At 34.3% G+C, this 20,599-nt stretch overlaps 2 protein-coding genes across 5 annotated transcripts; both read right to left on the bottom strand.

Moving 5' to 3' along the window:
* Window positions 1-851: 851 nt before the first annotated feature.
* LOC114283896 (putative disease resistance protein RGA1) lies at window positions 852-12,121 on the bottom strand. Of its 4 annotated transcripts, XM_082874859.1 has the most exons (7): window positions 6,968-12,121; window positions 6,484-6,575; window positions 6,121-6,234; window positions 5,647-5,755; window positions 3,789-3,926; window positions 3,609-3,681; window positions 852-1,269 (listed from the first exon to the last, which is right to left on the bottom strand). In XM_082874859.1, the coding sequence occupies exon 1, from the start codon at window positions 11,899-11,901 to the stop codon at window positions 6,973-6,975; it is 4,929 nt and encodes a 1,642-aa protein (XP_082730985.1). In that variant the 5' UTR covers window positions 11,902-12,121; the 3' UTR covers window positions 852-1,269; window positions 3,609-3,681; window positions 3,789-3,926; window positions 5,647-5,755; window positions 6,121-6,234; window positions 6,484-6,575; window positions 6,968-6,972. The 4 variants fall into 4 exon arrangements, with proteins under 4 accessions (XP_082730985.1, XP_082730987.1, XP_082730986.1 ...); XM_082874861.1 differs by lacking the exon at window positions 3,789-3,926; XM_082874860.1 differs by lacking the exons at window positions 852-1,269; window positions 3,609-3,681; window positions 3,789-3,926 and adding an exon at window positions 4,858-4,997.
* LOC145793633 (uncharacterized) lies at window positions 4,072-6,572 on the bottom strand. Its single transcript, XM_082876498.1, has 4 exons — window positions 6,484-6,572; window positions 6,121-6,234; window positions 4,436-5,029; window positions 4,072-4,297 (listed from the first exon to the last, which is right to left on the bottom strand). Exons 1-4 carry the CDS (start codon window positions 6,570-6,572, stop codon window positions 4,294-4,296), a joined length of 801 nt encoding a protein of 266 aa, XP_082732624.1. The 3' UTR covers window positions 4,072-4,293.
* Window positions 12,122-20,599: the final 8,478 nt, after the last annotated feature.

The following is a 20,599-nucleotide window of genomic DNA, read 5'->3' as shown; positions in this document are numbered from 1 at the left end:
TTTTAAAAGGCTTTCCTGAGGCTCGCCTCGCCTTGAGGCTAAAGTAAAACGCATCAAGACTTTGATTTTTAAGCATTACTCCCCAAAGGCTTGCGCATCATAGTTTGAGACATGCGCATTAGGTGCGCTTTGTACGCTTTTTGCGTATAAACATGTGAGGAGTATGCACATGCAAAGGTTGCCTTGGGCTTTTGTTAAACTTAGTCTATTGGATTGTTTAAATATAAAAAAATAAAAAAAATCCCTTTTTGCAACTATATTTTACAAGAAAAATTAAGTAAATGATCAATTCAGAAAAAATATAGTTAATGGTCAAGTGAGAAGCTCAATCATTGAAGTTAAGAATATCAATTTCACTTTCAGTGAAGGAAAACTTCCTTCTATGCAGTAAAATGTTCAACGCATTAAAGTGAAAAGTATTTACACTTTTATATTTAATTTTGTTTTTATTTTTTTACTATTTTAAAATATTTAATTTATTCACTAAATATTAAAATTTGAAATTTGAAATGCTTACGCCTCAATGCCTTGAGGCTTACGTCTCGCCTCATAAGGGTAAAATGCCTCGAGGTACGCATTCGCCGTTAAAAACTTTGATATAATGTGATTCAACGTCAATAAAAGCATAACAATAATAAAAAAAATAAAAATAAATCATTTTTCCTATTTATTTCACATCAATTGTATGACAGGAAATCGGCCAACAAGTAACGACCATTATGAGCAGTGCTAAATGTGACTAGTGTGTAGAAAATTTAGTAGCTTTTTAGGGATGCATAGCATTTCTCATAAACTAAAGTCACTAAAAAAAATATATAGAATTGATTTCACAATAGGATCTAGAGGCCTCAGATGACTCACAGAATAGTATTATTATAAATGTTCACAAATTAATAATATATAAATGTTTACAAATTATTAATAGTACTGTCATTTTCTTTGTCAACATAAACCTCAGCTCAATGATGCATCTTTTTAGCGCTGCCACTGTGATGAATGATTAGCAAATTGTATTAAGACACTGTCAGGACAGCTGCTGTTGTCTGAAATCATGGAAATTATGAGTATGCAAAGATCATAAATTGGTGAGGCGTTGCATTGTTTCCAGTGTAGGAAGATTCATCAGATTCTCGCAATTCTGAAGCTTCAAAGAATGAAAGAAATGAAAGGTTACCCAGACACTCCGGCACAGCTTCTAATCAATCAAAATCTTCAATTGATAACACTTTTAAGGCAATGAGGCGCTGAAGTTGATCAAGCAGCTACTTCCTAAAGACACAAAGCAATTTATAAATGTCTACTAACTTTGATGCTTATCGGGTGGAGAACCCAAGACCAAGCACTTTAAACTAAGAACCCAAGAGTAGGCTTATAATTGCATAAATCAAGGCATTAAAGTAAGCAATTTTCATATGTTGGCTCCCGATTCAAATGGTAAGATTAGAATTATTTGTTAACACAAAAATTAGATTCTGAAAGAGACTGAAGTACAGAATAAATGAAAAGAACATAATACCATCGAAACAATTGAAAGTTTAAAACTCTTCTATATTGCAATGAAATTTTCATTTCTTTTAGTTCTCTTCACCTGATTTCTTTTAATTTGGATAAGATAGCCAATCATGAACATTAGGTTATTAGCCTGCATTTTGCCAAAGATGAGATAACTAGATCAAATGTGAGAGAGAGAGAGAGAGAGAATACGACTTAATCTTGAGCAGCAGTTGATCTTTGTGACACAACTATAAACAAAATTATTCTTTTTGCTTCACATGTGATACTCTCTGCACATTAATACACAAACTTGATAAGGAAATGAAGAAAAAGAAGAAAAAGCAACAGAATGCTGGATTGCCAATTTGCAGAAAAAGGCAGGAATTGACTGGGAGAATATGAGCACAACAAATTCTGAGTCTCTGTTGTTCCTCCATTTGCAAATAGATTTATCAATGTCTAAAAACTTTAAAGTTCTTGGTTTAGGACACTGCCTAAAGACACAAATTGATTTATAAGTGTCTACAAACTTTGATGCTTTTTGCATGAAGTATCCTAGACCAATCACTTTAAACTAAGAACCCAAGAGTAAGCTAGGGATGGCAATCTGAAACCGGCCCAATGGGGACCCGACCCCCCGATCCCGAATATAACGGTTATTCCCCGAAAAATACCCCCGACAGGCCGGGGATGGTGATAAAAAAAAATCCCCGATAATATTCAGGCCGGGGACGGGGATACATGTTTCAGTCCCGGCCCGCCCCGGCCCCGACCCCGAGCCCGGCCCCGTTTGTCCCCCGAATGATTTATATATTATATATATACTTTATCTTTGATTCATCTACTCTCTCTCTCTCTCTCTCATTCATGTCTTGTGTCTCTCTCTCCCTTACTCACGTCTCTCATCTCTCTCATCTCACTGCTTCTCCCATATCTCTCTCCCTCACTGCTTCTGTTCTCACGCCTCTCATCTCTTTCGTCTCTCTCTCCCTCACTCATGTTTCTCATCTCTCTCATCTCACCGTGTCGCAGCCCCGTATATAGGACAAGTTTGAAGATGGACAGATCTGCTGGACAGACTGTGATATGAAGCTACCAATGGAACGATCTCTCTCATCTCCGATCGATCTGAAGCTAACAATCTGGATCTGGACAGACCGTGGTTCGATCTGCAGAAGCCCTCTCTCTCTCTCTCTTGTTGATGAACAATTTTTTTTTTTTTAAAGTTATATATATACATCTGTTGTTATATATATATATATATATGTATCTATTGCTGTTGGTGATGGTTGTTGATCTGAACAATTCTTGTGTGTGTGTGTGTGTGTGTGTTGAGAACTGTTGGGGATATTTCGGGGTCGGGAAAACCCGATCCCCGTTAGGGGATGGGGGCGGGGGAGGTGATGAGTTTCCCATCGGGGATCGGGGTCGGGGCCGGGGAGATTTTGGCACTCGGGGATCGGGGATGAGGAGGGTGATTCCCGGCCCCGCCCCGCCCGTTGCCATTCCTAGAGTAAGCTCCACATAATTCAAAATTCAAGGCATCAAATATGCAATTTTCATATGTTTTATTGGCTCCCATTTCCAGCAAGCTACCTTCATTCAATTCAAATATCAGATAGTGATTAAGCCAATTCTTTCAATAAAGAAAGATTAGCGTTTGCTAATTATAAAAATGCCATAGTCAATCAATTAGGGATAGAGGGAGAATACCACCTGCAAATCTTGTGCTGCACTTGATCTTTGTGACCCAAAACTTTAGACAAAATTATTCTTTTGGCTTCACATGCAAAATAATCGATACATGAATACACATTTCCAGATGAGTTAGAGATGACTTGATGGGTTATTTAACTCTGTACATGAACCAAACTTGATTTGGAGATTAAACAGCAAAAAATAAATAAATAAATAAAATAAACAAAGAAAAGGTGACAGAATGCTATAGGTAATTTGTTAGATGCTCCAAGTAACAGATCATATATTGAAGTGTCTCAAAACAAAGAAACTGACATATATAGCCCATTTGCAGAAAAAGGCAGGCATTAACAGATAAAATTAAAATTGAATTGAACTGAATCATACAATTTGAACTCCAAACAAGAACTACATACATGATTCAATCCTCCAAGTAGATTGTCGTTGCAACTTCATCGTTAGATTAATTGCCTCCTGCTCAAACTACCTCTGCACATGTAACAAATCAATATGATTAACCAAAGTGTTATAATTGGAAATGTCAACTCAACTCAGGTGACTCTTACTTAACGAACTGAGCCAAATTGAGCCCTTACCGAATCGAACTCGTGAACAACTCGGTTCATTTGTAGCTCTAGATAGAGGTGGCCAAACAATAGGCCAGATCTAAGTTCGGAAAGTCTGAATCTTACATTTTTCAGTATACTTGCAGACAAGCATTTTGGTTTTAACCACTACATATATATAATAGGGAATGCATCAGTTTTTCATTAAGAAAGAAACAAGGGATTAAGAACAGAAAACACACTTGGGTGAAATGAATATTTATATTAATCTGTCCCAGGTTTTGTCCTGTGGTTCAGCAACCAACAAAGCATAAAAAGGAGAAATAACATCATCATGTTTGTATATACATGTTACAGTAAATGCAAAATGGAATTCACAAAACAACCACCAAAAGATCGAATGAACTTAAAATTGAAAATAGAAAGCAAATGCACTCCTTTTGTATCGACTTCTGTTTAATAAACTACTAGTTGCCAAAGAAGATTCGCCATTTGTAGAGGAAACCATTACAGTTGAGCTCACACAAATGTCTCATCACCTGAAACCCAAAAAGGGGTTGTAAGATAAAAGGAAACAAGCAAACAGCATTGGGAAGGTGGGGGTGAGAAGAGAAGAGAAGAGAAGAAATCATGAATTTGGATAACAATTGGAGAAATAAGTTCCTATAAAAATCTACCAGATCTGGATGGATGGAATATGGGCAATCTTGTGCCATTCTTGGCCACTTTCCCTCGCGCATCTTTCCTTTAGAAGGGGACAAACACTAATTGTCAAAGATCGTAAATTGGTGAGGCATTGCATTGCTTCCATGGTGGGAAGATTCATCAGATTCTCGCAACTGTAAAGCTTCAAAGAATGAAGAGATGAAAGGGTAACCAGGCTCTCCGGCGGAGTTTCCAGTCCATGAAAAAAATCAGTTGACAAGTGTCTCAAGGTAGTGAGGTGCTGAAGTTGATCAGGCAAATACTTGAGCCTTTCCCACCCGCATAAAGTCAGAGACACCAAGGAGATGAAGGGGTAGTGTTTGGGGTTTGGGTGATATTTGGTATCATCAACCTCCTCTGCAGTTGCAGTAGCTGAAGCTGAAGTGGAAGCAAATGCAGATGCAGATGCAGCACTTACGGTGGAAGGCCAGTGGAAATATTTGAGCACCTTTGAGAAGTAACCTATTGTCAATGTTTGAAGGCTGGTCAGGAAAAATAGCCTCTCCTCCCAACAACCCACCAATCTTGGACATCCTACAATTGTCAAGTTCTGAAGGGATGTGGGGCTGCATTATTCATCTGGATTGTCCATTATTAATTCAGACACCATTCTATCTTAAATGTTACAAGGGTTTGTTGTAGCAGCCATCTTAATAAAATATATAGAAGATTTTTTAGGATAGATAAAAATCCATAAAATTAAAATTTGACAATACCGAAAATTGGCCTATTGCAGATAACATAATAATGTTCTGAAAACAAAGTATAAAATCAAACTCTAAAACTAATTGACTGCAACATGTAGGAAGTCATTTTCCTCTCCCCATTTTCCAAAAATCAGCTCATTCAGTTCATATGTCTTCAATAATAACAGCATTCGTGTCATAAAGATGGATGCAACGCAAACATAGAAAATCATAGTTTGACTCAAAGCTAAGCAGGAAATCGTTTTGAACAAATTTTATTAAAAAATTATTTAGTTTTTCACTTGATGAAAGAATTTTCAACTGACAAGTGGAACTATTAAGCTTGAAAATTACAAAATAAATTACTCAGCTGACTAATAACATTCAAGGAACAACCTAGGAAGTTTGCATAACATAGATCTGATTCTTTAAAACAGATTACTTAGCTGACTAATAACATTCAAGGAACAACCAAGGAAGTTTGCACCAATGATTACCTCTTCTCCCTACATCAACTATTAATGGCTTGCACTTATTGATTGTACTGCTGGCAGGCAATAAATCCAGCACTTACACTTCAAGCATAACTGGAACTACTTGTAGACTCTGTAGAAGTTACACAATGTCACAAGGCTATTTATAATCTCACTCTTAGAAGTTAGAATTAGAATGAATAAAAGACACTAAAGCATATGGAACTGCAATTATTGATGGCAAATATTTTAGCATGTCATGTTCAGTGCTTATTAAAATAAAAATTCAAATCTAAAAATTTTCAATCTGAGTTGAAGAAGTTAGTTGTGGATATAGAAACTTTATGAGATTTAGCTGAACATGCTGAGTTTAGAAGAGACAGTTATGGATCCGGTAACTTCATTTGAAGAACTACTCAATAATGATATGCTAAATCAAACAAACTTGATGATATTTCAACAAAATTAAATCATATTGGTGTTCTCATTAGTCATTACCATATAAAATGCTTTCTATTATGAGGCTTAGGAAGATGACCTCTCCCAAGAAGGCATAGGAGTCCATGACCAAGTAACATAGCAATTTGTGGGAGCACAAAGATATAGTTAAACCTGGAAACAGAAAAGGAAAACATAAATGTAAAAGATTCAAAGAATAAGAAAAATATTATAAATTATTACATACTCATGTGAAGATACCATAAATCACATACTTGAGATCAGATAAAATGTATAATTTTAATATACAAAAAAGCTGGATTATGGCTAATGGACCTTAAAGAGAGAGAGAGAGGATGTTAACTAATTTTTTTTCAGGAGTTAATTAAATTGTTTGTTTGGTTAGAGACAGAGAGAAATTACATAATTGGCAGAAGACTTTTCATGCTTGATCTTGAAGAAGTAGATTTGCAGAGGAAACTGTTACACTTGAGCTCACACAAATGTCTCATAACCTGAAACCCAACAAATCATGTCAATGGAATTACTTTACATAACAATTTCAATATGTTACTTTTTTAACACATCCATACACACAAAGAGTATGGTTCAGTAGAGCATTATAAAAGTAACAGTCGAATGATTTTATCATTTTTAAAATCGTGAGAATAGATCTTATGGAGAATTAAAGAAAGGGGCGGTGGGAAGGAAATTACAACTGATAAGATTGCCCATAACTTATAAAATTGTAAGAAGATTTTTTTTAATTAAAAAAAGTTGTAGAAGAAGAAAATAATGTAAATAATAAACTAAAACGAAACAAACAAAAAGGGGTTGTGGGGATAGGGGTGAGAGGAGAAGAGAAGAGAAGAAATCACAAATATTGGCAATTGGAGAAATAAATTACCGATCTCAGGGATAATCTTCAATGTGGGATATGTTGATGGATGGAATATGGGAAATCTTGTACCATTCTTGGCCGCTTTCCCTTGCACATCTTTCCTGTAGATGGGGACAACCTTTAATTTTCAAAGATCGTAAATTGGTAAGGCATTGCATTGCTTCTGGGGTGGGAAGATTCTTTAGGTTTTGACAATACTCAATCTCCAAAGAATGAAGAGATGAAAGGTTACCCAGCCACTCCGGCAGAGCTTCCAACCCATCAAAGAATTCAATTGACAAGTCTCCCAAGTTAGTGAGGTGCTGAAGTTGATGAGGCAGATACTTGAGCTTTTCCCACCCTGACAAAGTCAGAGACACCAAGGAGATGAAGGGGTAATGTTGGGGGTGGGGGTGATATTTGGTGTCCTTCATATCATCATCAACCTCTGTCGTAGTAGTAGTACTAGTAGAAGTAACAGCAGCACTTGTGGAGGGCCAGGGGAAATATTCAAGCTGTTCTAAGAAGCCACCTATCTCCAACTTTTGAAGGCTTGTTAAGCAGAGCGGCCTCTCATCCCAACAATTCACCAATCTTGGACATTCTAGAATTATCAACTTCTGAAGGGATGCGAGGCTGCATAATTCATCTGGATCGACCATTATTAAATTCGGACACCGTTCTATCTCTAATGTTACCAGGGTTTGTTGTAGCAGCCCCTTTGGTAAACATGTCAAATTTGAGCAACGGGAAATTGAAAGCCATTGAAGAGATGTTAAACAGCTAGAATTGGACACTTCTGTTTCTTTAATTAAAGACGTTAGATTAGGACAACGGTCCATCTTTAAGCCCTTGAGAGACTCAAGGTTTTGTAGGTTATTTGCCAAATAACATAGCTGATAGAATTCCTTCACTGTCAGCATTCTTACTGTTCTGATGTTTTTTACAAGCAAATCTACCAATAAAACATCACTTTTCGATTCTGAATCCCAAGATAGCTCTACACTCAAGAAAGGGCTATACGTCTTTCCATCATCCCAAAACTGTCGCTGCATATCTCCTTCAAAAATCAATTCTTGCAGGGATAACAAATGACCTGGAATTGCAGTCAAGCAAGGGCAAGTCCCAATATACAACCCCTCAAGCCGAGGAAAGAACATCGTGGTGTCGTTGGGCAATGAATATGATGACGGTGATCCCCGAGGACCAGACCATTCTTCTAGGTTTGGCATATCATCTAGATAGAGTTTTCTCAGTGCTGGAAATACGACTGCTGGTGCTCGTGCTGCTACTACTGCTCCACTACAGCTACCGGAGACAATGCCTTCATTATCTTGATTAACAACGACACTGTGACCATAGAATTCAGGACCAATACATTTTAGGTTATTCCATCCAACCAATTCAACAACCTCAAGATGCCAAAGGTGTCCGAGTGGTGGGATTTCTTCACATCTTGTGCAGTTTGTTAATTTGATTTTCACTAAATTTTGAAGCAACTGCACATCTCTACTCATCACCCACGATGCAAAACTTCGTCCTTTAAAATTGTTGAGTATTAAACCCTTGAGATTTGAGTGAGGTTCAAGTCCTTCCAACACATCTTCGTGGTTAATGTCAGCTGTTGAAAGATGCAACTCGTTGATATCAGATTTTGTGCTGTCCCTATCCCAATGAAATCCCAACTCACGAATGTTTGGTTTTCCTAACATATCTGCCTTTTCTGCTTCTTCCCTGCCTTTCACCTGTTGGAGATTGTAAATCATTAATTTACCTCTTAGTTCGCTTAAGCTACCCAGCTCTTCAATTTTATGGCCCTTGTCCTCACCAACAACAAAGAATGGTAATGTCTGCAAAGACTTCAACTTCCCTATCATCATTGGCATCAATTCCCTGTTCTCTTTTGTATCATCAATATAAAGATGTCTCAAGCTAACCAACTTATAGAATTCTTTTGGAAGCTTTTCCAAATGCTTAAAAGATGGAAGTCTCAATGTTTGCAAATTGTAAAGCTTGGAGATAAAATTTGGCAGTGTCCCAATAGATGACCTTGAAAGATCAAGATATCTCAAGTGCATGAACTTCCCTACCAATCTTGGCAACTCTTTGAAATCACAATGTACCAAATTCAGGGAACGTATAGACTTGACTTCTGCAATGTTTTTAGGGAGATTTACTTTTAAAAATAGTGTCCTTAATTTTCCAACATTTTCTTTCGGGATTTCAAAATTTGTTTTTTCCATAAAATCCAATGATAGATGTTGAAGCTCAGGATGATACATTAGGTCACGAACAATATATGTTGAAGTCGAAGTCAAACATTTGCCCTTTGAGACATCCACTGCGAGATCATGCACAAGGTCATGCATTCTGCAACTAGTAATATTATTGTACTCATCCAATTTAACATCTTGAAGTAAAGAATTGTGCAACAAAATATTAAAATAATCATTACCAACATCTTCCATTTCCAAATTGCTCTCCGAAGAAGGTTGAAGATATCCTTGACTCATCCAAAGCTGAATCAACTCATCCCTTTGAAATTCAAAACCTTTTGGAAACATAGAACAATACGCAAAACATTGTTTCAAAGATGATGATGGTAAGTGATCAAAACTTAGTCTTAATGTCGGAAGAATTTCGTTTTTTATTCCAGTTGAACTCCATATTTCACTGTTTTCAATTGACACCCATTGATGTTCAAACTGCTGCAAGTACATTAAACCTGCCAGTGACTCTATCGCTATTGGCAAACCCTTACACTTTTCAACCATTCTTCTGCCAATAGCCACCAAATTCTGAGTTTCTGCTGGTCCGCCATCTGCAAATGCTATTTTCGCAAACATGGTCCAACTATCATTTTCTGACATTACTTTTAAATGATAAGTGAGAGACAGTCCCATTCCCATGGTAGATACCACGTTCATACTACGGGTTGTGGCTATAATTCTGCTTCCCTTGGAGCCACCAATTGCTAGCAAAGAAAATTTCAAGAGCTCCCACTTGTCTGGATTTTCATTCCAAACATTGTCTAGTACAAGCAAATACTTCCTTCCATTTAATTTTTCTCCAAGCTTTTTCACTATTCCTTCAATATTTTGTGTCTCGGATATATGTCCAGTGAGAGACTCGAGCATCTCGTTCAATAGCCTTTCAACTTTGAAATCATCAGAGACGCAAATCCACATTCTCTGGTCACCAAAATTCTTCACAACCTTCCCACTGTTGTAAACTAGCTGAGCAAGGGTTGTCTTACCCATCCCACCCATTCCTACAATGGCAATGACTGATAAATCATCCCCCGTGTCATAGGAGGCAAGTAACATGTCTACCACCGTTGATACATCACCATCCCTTCCAACAACTTGTGAATCATCTACAAAGGGGTGAGTCACCCTGAACTTGAAATCTCTAGGTCCAACAGAACTAGCATGTAAGAGCTGATCAGCTGGTCTAAGACCAATGCCATTTGCTTCTTTGAAAAGATTGTTTAACAATAAATTGACATTCTTGACCTTATGAACCATCTTGAGACGAAATGGGCGTGGATTTGAGAGATAGAAGAAGAAGTTGCGTACCTTGTTGTTCCTTGTTAATAGGTTTTGTACCTCCACCTTTTGTCGAAGGACTTCAAATGCAAGTTCATCCAACACGTCATCAGCACTACAAGCAGCAGAGTCGAGTTTCTTCAGCCAAACTTGAATGGTCTCTAGGTTTTCTCGTCGGTGGTTCTCAGCATCACGCAACAGTGCTTGAATCAATACCAACCTCTCTTTAAGCCTTTGAAGGTTGTCCTTGAAACCCCAAGCTAGGTTGATCTTTTCAGCCGCTAGTAGAATCAAGGAATGCCAGATCCCCTGAGCAGTGGAGATGAGGTCAGATGTCGGTTGAATTGAACTCCATATTTCATTGGTTCCACCATTTGCAAATGCTATTTTTCTAAACAGGGTCCGACAATCATTTTCTGATAGTCCATTTAAATTATGAGTGAGAGATGGAGCCGTTCCCATGGTAGATACCACGTTCATATTACGGGTTGTGACTAGAATTTTGCTTCCCTTGGAGCCACCAATTCCTAGCAAAGAAATTTTCACGAGCTCCCATTTGTCTGGATTTTCATTCCAAACATCGTCTAGTACAAGCAAATATTTTTTGCCATTTAGCTTTTCTCGAAGCTTCCTCACTATTCCTTGAACATTCTCTGTCTCGGATTTATGTCCAGTGAGAGACTCGACCATCACGTTCAATAGCCTTTCAACTTTGAAATCATCAGCAGAGACGCAAATCCACATTCTCTGGTCACCAAAATTCTCCACAACCTTCTCATTGTTGTAAACTAACTGAGCAAGGGTTGTCTTACCCATCCCACCCATTCCTACAATGGCAATGACTGATAAATCATCCCCAGTGTCATAGGAGGCAAGTAACATGTCTACCACCGTTGATACATCACCATCCCTTCCAACAACTTGTGAATCATCTACAAAGGGGTGAGTCACCCTGAAATTGAAACTTCTAGGTCCAACAGAACCAGCATTTAAGGGCTGATCAGCTGATCTAAGACCAATTCCATTTCCTTCTTTGTAAAGATTGTCCAACAATAAATTGATATTCTTGACCTTATGAACCACCTTGAGACGAAATGGGAGTGGATTTGAGAGACAAAAGAAGAAGAAGTTGCACACCTGCACCTTTGGTGACAGGAATTCAGCCGCAAGACCATTTAACAGGTTATTAGCACTGTAAACAGCAGAGTTGAGATTCTTCAGCCAAATTTGCATGGTTTCCAGGCTTATTCCTCCTCGGTGGTTCTCAGCATCATGTAACAGAGCTTGGATCAATTCCAACCTGCCTCCAAGCCTTCCAAAACTCCAAACCAGTTCGATCTTTTCAGCCGATAGTGAAATCAAGGAATCCATGATCCCCTCAGCATCGGAGATGAGGGTAGATATCTCAGCCATCTTTCTTTTGCTTAATAATGATTCCGAAATAAGCTTCGATGGATAGATGGATTGATGGATGGAGCAAAGAGAGATGCTTAATCGGAAACAAATACAAAGATGGATTTTGAGTGCTCTGCTGCTGGGCTGTGCCTTTTCTAGGAGAAGTTATTTCTTCGTTGGTCCTCCGGTCAGGTCAAGTGGCGTGTAAAGAATGTCTGTGATTGGTGGAGTGAAGTGAGCGACGGGAGTAAATTTTTGGAGTACTCCTGCAATTAGCCCTCGTCAATTATTTTAGACTTTTAATTTTTAATGTTTATTATTATAATAATAATTTTAAGTACAATAGGGTTATGGATGAATGACATAAAATCAATTAGCGAAGTATGAAAGTAGATTGTGTTGTGTGTATGAAGATAGGTAATAGAAAAAAAAAATCAAATAAATTGGCAAATCTCGTTGTGGGTTAGAGGCTTTTTGGGGTGTGGGATGTGTATTTGAACGCCTAAAATATTTTTACAAGAATAATTTCAATATTATTTGAGAGAAGAAAATAAATTTTAAGAGTTTTACAACTTATAAGTAGAGGTCCAAAGAAATAGAAGGTTTAAAATAATTAATGGAGTGATAATAGCAACACTCGTATTTAATTTTAATTTAGGGTGGTTTGGCAATATGATTGGACTAAATTAAGATAAAATAGATTAATTTAGTTAATAAGATAAAATATTACATTAAATCATAATTATTTTATTTTTTCTTTTACAATCCTCACATTCAAATTAAAAAATAATCAAAATATTATTCCAAACGAAACTTTTTTAATTAGTCTAAAATAATCAAAAAAAATTAAAAAAATCAAACTAAATTAGCTCATTCCAAACAATGGCTAATAATTGAGCAGTAATGCTAGGTATTATGAAAAACTTTTCATGAAAATAATCATGAAAGTTTTGTGACCATTGGATTACACTTAGAATAAATCACCACACACTAATCAAGGTAATCTAAGGATCATAAATATTTCATGATCATTTTCATGAAAAAATTTTCATGATCCCTAACTTTTCTCATAATTGAGAGGGTGGAAGTCACTATTTGTATTGGTGCATCAGAAAATAGCAGGATGCTAGCATTGGCATTTTGTGGGTGATCTAAAATTATCTAATAATTTTTCAAATAAGAATCACTTTGTTTGGTTCTAATTTTTTAATTCAAATTTTTTATTAATTGAGTTATTTTTAAATTTCATATTTTTTTTATTTTTAGTAAAATTTTTAAATATATTAATCAATTTTTTTACTTTTAAAATGCACCTAACTTATTGTACCAAAATTTAACTTTTACTTATCCTATTTTATTAGTGTATTTTTAGTTTATAAACCAAATTTTACTAATGATGTCATTAATATTTGTCACTTATTCTTCTAAATATGATGTCATTAATATTTGTCACTTATTCTTCTAAATACTAAAAGATTAAATATATATATATATATATATATATGTGTGTGTGAAATTTAATGAAAAATGAAAAGAAAAAAAAAAACTAAAGTTTAGGCCACATCTCACTTATCTTCTTAACTAAAAATTTGAACCTACCTTACCTTGCACCAAAATTCACCACTGCCACCGTGTAAAATTCGCACCACAACTGAAATCTATTAAAATTTCAATATCAAATTTTCACTACAGCAAAAATTAACTCCCTTTCTAGCTCTAAAATTTTAATTTTCTTTCAAATTCGACTTTTTTTACTAAAATATTAAAATAAAGAGAAATAGGGATAGAATTGTACAAAGTTGCTTAACTCGCCATCTTTAAATAACTTTTTTATAAACTCCTACGAGTTATAATTATTATTATATTTTAAATAAGATAACTTTTTTTATAAACTCCTACAAGTTATAATTATTATTTAATTTTAAATAAATTATTAATTTTTATTTAATCTCATACATAACATGAATTTTATGGTAATTTCTCAAATAATTGAAAGATGAGAACATGGGGGTGTTTGGTGCTATCTATGTTTCGATATATTCTATTCACAATTCGTTGATTATTGGGAAAAATAAACAGGACAAGATTGTTTGGGGTAGTAATTTACAAGGATAAGACAGACCATTGGTGAAATTTCAAATTTACCCCAAAAAATTAATAATAATAATAAAAAAAATATTCAGTTTAAATTTTTTTTAGTTTAATAATCTGATTCAATACTTAAATAATTTTTTTTAACAATGGATATTTGTAATTTCTAAATAATAAGATGAAATTTGTATTTTAAGTAAATTTCAAAAAATATATTTATAATTTACCTTCTTTTTTTTTTAATCTTTCAAGTGCTATTTTTAAATTGTAATAATTTTTTGAACAAGTTTACCTTAAATTAATTTTTTTTTTTTTTTTTTTTTAAAGTCTCCACAAGGAAGATGGAAATCTTTGCCTACATGATAAAGAAAATCAAAGGCAACCACGTCATCCTAACCAGGTGGTACTCCAAATAATTTCCCTACATGAATGACACTCACGCTCTAATATAAAATATTTAGAAATGTACAATGCATAAAAAAGTCAGCCATAGCATAGCCGAAAGAGAAACCTCAATCTTTGATACTTGAATGATGGGTTTGTTGTGTTCAAATAAAAAAGAATGATGGGTTTGTTCCGGCCTGCGAGGAATTGACACTCCAAACTAACAAGAAAAGAAAGTCATAAATTGTTGTTAATTTAAACTCATTTAATCTCACATCGATTAATGATTAAAATTTATTTTAATTTTATATTAAAACTATTATAAAATTATTTTTTATATTATAAATCACGCATAAACATAAAAAATAATAATTTACGTTGTTCAATCCAAAATTAAGATTACATCCATAATTGTTATGATTTTCACTATAATAAAAGAACTAGTGGTAACCCGTGCTATACACAAGATTTTATAAATATCTTGAAATGATTTAATATTTTGTCTTGTGGTGTATATAAAATTTATAGGTTAACTTTTATGTTTATAACTTTTTAATTATTAGTTTAAAAAAATTAAATATATATATATATAAGTCTAATTAGTGCAATTTTGATAATTTGTATTAAAAAAAGTTAAATGAGATTAAAGGAGTTATGACATACCTTTTCTTATTATGAAAATATACAAATTTAAAAGTTATAATTAAGACAAATATACAATTTTATTATTAAATGTGAAGTGAAGTGATATTTAACTGTAGGACAATCTTCACTGTATTTAAATAGATTAAATTCTGTTGTGTACAAAACAACAACAAGAATAAAAGATATAGATAAAAGGAGAGAATTTGTTTGATTACAAAAATCAAACTCGAAATAATAATAAATAAATAAAACCACAGATTTTATTTTGTTACAAAAACAAAATTAAAATCTGATTAAATAAACAAATAAAAAACAGAATAAAATTAAACAACTTACTTGGTTAATTTATTTAAATAACTTTTCTGATCAAGTCCAGTGTTTAACACTGTGTCCTTAAGACAGATTCGTCCTCTCCACGGTGCTTTCAGAATTTGGACGTCTATCTCCCAGGATGAAATGATCTACCACAAACAATAGCAGCACTACAAATTGTTTGCCTTACGAACACACTAAGTGTTTACACTCTTTCTTTCGGAAATAAAATGCAGCAAGATAAAGAACATAATTAGCAGAAGTGAAATACGAAATTTCCGAATGGAAAACATCAAATGAGGGTGGTCCTATTTATAGATGTGAAGGTGGCTGTTGGTTTTGAATTGAACAGGTATGTGGCTCTTGGTTTTGAATTGAACAGGTATGATACCTGTTGGGTTTTGAATTTCAAACAGATTCAACATTTCAAACAGATAGCAATTACGGGAAGGGCCCTGTTTGGGTGTGCACTAATTCCAAAACAGTTTATTTCTGTTTGAAAACGGGAAGGGCCCTGTTTGGATGAACAAAAAATCCAAACCAATTTAATTTGAATTTTGGATTTTATTTTAATAAAAAATAAAATTAAATTCAAATGTTTTTAGCCCAAAAAGATTAGAAGCCCAACCCAACCACACATACAGTGAAGATTGTCCAACAATAACAATAATTAATATGATGTTTCTATTATTAATCCCATATTTTTGTGTGGCTTGTATGTGGTTTGTTTGTTTTTTTTTTTCAATTTATTTAAGATGGAATTGTGGGTTTCTATTTTTTTTTTCCAATTTAATTTATTTATGATTTCTATTTGTTTTTAATTATTAGTATTTAAGTAAGTTATGATGTGAGTTAGATATGTGATAAACATGTGAGTTTTATTGATTTAAACTATGATGGTAGGAGATATTTTCAAATTAGATTTGTTTAGATAAACTTTAAAGATTTTTAAAATTTAAAATTGGATATTAAGATGTAAAAGAAAAATTTTAACTGAATAAATAAAAATCAAATTTATTAATTTTATCTATTTGTATATCTGATTTTTATTTATTTATTTTTATTATGTTATAATATAATATATAAGATATAGATAGATATTCACAACTTTCATGAAAAATATTATCTGATTTTTTGTGTCACGCCTCACATTTTATTACTCGGAATCAATTACCAAATTCATTAAGCTTATTCAATTACAAAGATAACATGCGGAAACCCTTTACATCATTTGTAAGAATAAATAAAGATTCTCTCATCCGAAAATGCAACATGCACATAACTAAATAAATCGCCCGCAGGTTTACATCTTTAACACTAAAAGAAAGGGTTCAACCCTTTTACATCAATGGCATTCCACCTACAAATAAAAGGCCCCGTGGCTAACACATAAATAAGATCCTCAATCTTGAAACACCTCTCGACGTTCACCTGAAAAAGGATTAGCAACGTGGGATGAACATAAAGTCCAGTAGGGATCTCAGCATGATCCTAAACAATAGTAACATACAGATAACTATGATCATGAATGCATCAAATTATTAGGGGTGCAACTCGGGCGGGTTCGGGCGGGTTGGGGGTCTGCCCAAGCCCGACCCGAATTGTATTTGGCAGTGCCCAAGCCCGCCCAAGCCCGACCATGAACCCGAGCATTGCTGCCCAAGCCCGGCCCGAGCTTTGTATTTTGAGCTCGGGTTAGCCCGAATTGCCCGAATTACCCGAATTGTCCGAGTCCAGAAACCTGTAGATAGATCTAAGGGTAGACATAAGAGATGCTAATCTAATGGTAGAAGACTAACAAAAAAAAAATAAAAAATAAAAATTAAGACTAACTCTTTTACTTAATAGAAGACTAACCAAAAAAAAAATAAAAAATAAAAATTAAGACTAACTCTTTTACTTAATTTATATATATTATATAATTTATATAATATATTATATTCAATTCGGGTTCGGGTTGCTCGGGTTGGCCATTGGTTCTGCCCAAGCCCGGCCCGAATTGCAATTCGGGCATCAAAATTTTGCCCAAGCCCGTCCAGATTGCAAGATATAGTTGCCCAAGCCCTAAAAAAACTCGGGCTGGGCTCAGGTTGCTCGGGTTGAGCCCGCCCGAGTTGCACCCCTACAAATTATATCATATACATAATGTGGCGATTTATATAATATACTTATACAGGAACTTTTCTCAAAAATATTCTTTTCATTCAACAACATTAGCAATTTACTTTTCTTTCTTCATGTTACTCGTTTTCCCAAAATTCATATGACAATGACAAGTTCCTGAAAACGATTCCGCAAGCCCATTATGTTTTCTTCCATTCTTCCAAACTTACACTTGATTTGCCTTTTCAAAACATGTTCACAAGTACTCAAAGTCTTTCACATTTTTTCACAATCTCAATACAATACTTCCGTCCGTTCTAACACATTCTTAACTATACAAATATGCCTTTAATAAATAAGGAAAACAATAAGCAATCAATAGCTATCTGCTTCAACAATTTAGGCAACACGGCCTTCTAGGACAATAATCATAACAACCCATGATATACCCAGAAACACTGAGACAATAATGATGAATAAATTTTGTTCTATCTACCTTAAGCAAGGTAAGTCAACGATACACCTTCCCATAACAAAATGCCAAGTCAAGGATACATCATTTTCATAACAAAATTCTAATTCAAGGATATAGTTCATTATCATCTAAACATTTTAAAATGAGACTACAACTCACCAATTCAAGGATATAGTTCATTATCATCTAAACATTTCAAAATGAGACTACAACTCCTATTATCAACACTTCAATCATAATCAATTCAAAATGAGATTACTACTCATATTATTAACACTTCAATCAAAATCAATTCAAAATGAGATTACAACTCATATTATTAACACTTCAATCATAATCAATTCAAAATGAGACTACAACTCATATCATTAACACTTCAACACTTCCATATTTCAAGTGATTCACAAATTTGTTGTATTAGTGGAGTCCATCCCCTATCTCCTCCCAAGCAGGTTTGAGAGTCCATCCCCTATCTCCTCTCAAACCATAGAGTACATCCCTTTATCTCCTCCCAAACAATATACATATATAATGTATTTAAATATTTATCATATATAATGATCAATCAATACATACATTTGCTGTATTATTCCAGCCGTCATATTCAATGACATATTTCAATGATTAGTTTCAATTCACCTAATCATCATGCAGTTTCTACAACAATCATGATTATCCTCCACCGATAGCCTAAAACATATATTTCTAAACATATATATGTAATTTTCAAATAGATAAACTATTCATATTTTCATATGTGAGAGATTTCAAATATCCAACTCCACCATTTAAATTCATATCCATCCATATCCACATTTCACACGAAAGGAAAACAAACCCAATTCTCACTAGACTTTCAGTCCAATAGTAAAAATAATATGTGAAGGAATTCCAAAATCCAACCTCAAGTTCATTATCGATTTACAAAGGGTGATGATTTCATTTTCCTTCAAAAGACCACTTTTCGTTATTTTCCGAACCACACATCCTCAACCATTTTCTAAAAATTCATTCTCGTCATTTTACAAAACCAAAACCAAATCCATCACCTTTATTTTACAAAATCAATTCCATAGTACCCAAATCATAACTCAACTCAACATCACGTGATTAGTCTGAAACAATACCAACACCGTGATTACTTCTCTTTTGTTTTCTTTTGATATGAACACCATTAACCAACCCATATTAGCAAAATATAAAGATTATTCAACTCCCTCCCTTTTTAAATCCATTATATCAACAATAACAAACTAGGGCTTTCCTCCCTTTCTTCATAAATATAGTAAATCATTTCCAAAATAACTCAACAACAAACAACTTAACAATACCAATCATGAGTATCAAACCCTAGATCCCCTTTCATGTTTTTCAAGAAAAACCCATAGTGAATATGGTTTTTATGCAATAAAACTACCACATGTCTATCTATAAAAGTAGTATTGAAAAAGATTAAAGAAATCCCCACTTCAAGCTTAGGAGAGAAAACCACCCAAAAATCACCAGCGCCGAAACCACGAACCACTCGGACCAAAAGGAAATCCTTGACGAGATCTACAATCCATCTCAAAGGACCATGGTGAAAAGATCACTCTAGGTGAGTAGATCTAGAGATCTTTGAGCAAAAAGTGATTTTGGAGAGGGAGAGAGAGTGATACGGTTTAGAGGGAGAAAAGAGAAGAAGAAATAAAGAAAAGGGTTAAGTGGGAACCTATTTATAGTACTAGGTCAAAATAGAAATAAGCCCCAAAGTCAACCCAAAATATCTAGTCAAAATATCCCCAAAAAGTAGGCCCAAACCGGTGGAAAAATCTAGGAAAAAGTCGCAGGTGTCGACCCCTGCAACAGTGGTGTCGACACCAAAGAGGAAAAAAAATCTGGGAAAGCTTTGACTGCACTGCAGGTGTTGACGCCACCCCAGACTGGTGTCTACCCTATGTTCCAGCAACCAACACATAGACAGAAGAGGGTCGACCCTCTCCCAGTCTGGTGTCTACCCTATGTTCCAGCAACACTTCCAGAACTTCATCAACAGGTAAGGGTCGACCCTAGGAAGGCTGGTGTCGACCCTAGAATGGAATTTCTAAGTCTCCAAGGAACTTTTGACGAGAATAAGTGCGAACAACCAAACCCAATAAGTTTAAATCAATTCGTACTCCTCCAAAACTAAAGTACAACAACACTAAATGTTCCCAAAATAGAATAAAGGGTCCAAATACATTTTCCAAAAGTTTTAAAAGGCACAAGTGCTACATTTTGGAAAAGAGAGAAGGTACACAAGTTTTAATATTTTTTTGGGAAATCGGTGAGAGAGATTAGGATGGAGAGATTATGAAATATTTTTAATATCTTTCCATTTGAAATTCATAAATTAAAGGATAATTATTATTTCTAAAATAATTAAATAAATAAATCAGTCAATAGTTTTTTTAAATCTATTTTATAAATTGGAAAATTAATAATTTTAGAAAATTAATTAATTTGTCCTATTAAGTAATTTAAAATTTTGATAGATATACATAAAAAAATAGATAATTATATTATTAAATCATAATTCAAATTTAGATATTGTTATATCTTTTTGAGATCCACATCTAAATTCTTATCTTCTTTATTTTTGTGTGGTTTCGATTTTTTTTTTTCAATTTATTTTAGATGGAATTGTGGGTTTTTATTTAATTTATCTCTGGTTTCTATTTGTTTTTA

The sequence above is a fragment of the Camellia sinensis genome, chromosome 6 (assembly GCF_055761805.1).
Source record: "Camellia sinensis isolate YWXY chromosome 6, ASM5576180v1, whole genome shotgun sequence".
NCBI lineage: Eukaryota > Viridiplantae > Streptophyta > Magnoliopsida > Ericales > Theaceae > Camellia > Camellia sinensis.
This window is presented reverse-complemented; position numbering and strand designations above follow the sequence as displayed.

Coding starts and splice junctions, on each gene's coding strand:
- LOC145793633 (XM_082876498.1), bottom strand. CDS start 6,572: ATGAGACATTTGTGTGAGCTCAAGTGTAACAGTTTCCTCTGCAAATCT. Junction 6,235..6,483: donor AAAAGTCTTCTGCCAATTAT/GTAATTTCTCTC, acceptor TTCTGTTTCCAG/GTTTAACTATATCTTTGTGC. Junction 5,030..6,120: donor AATAGAAAGCATTTTATATG/GTAATGACTAAT, acceptor TGAATAATGCAG/CCCCACATCCCTTCAGAACT.
- LOC114283896 (XM_082874859.1), bottom strand. CDS start 11,901: ATGGCTGAGATATCTACCCTCATCTCCGATGCTGAGGGGATCATGGAT.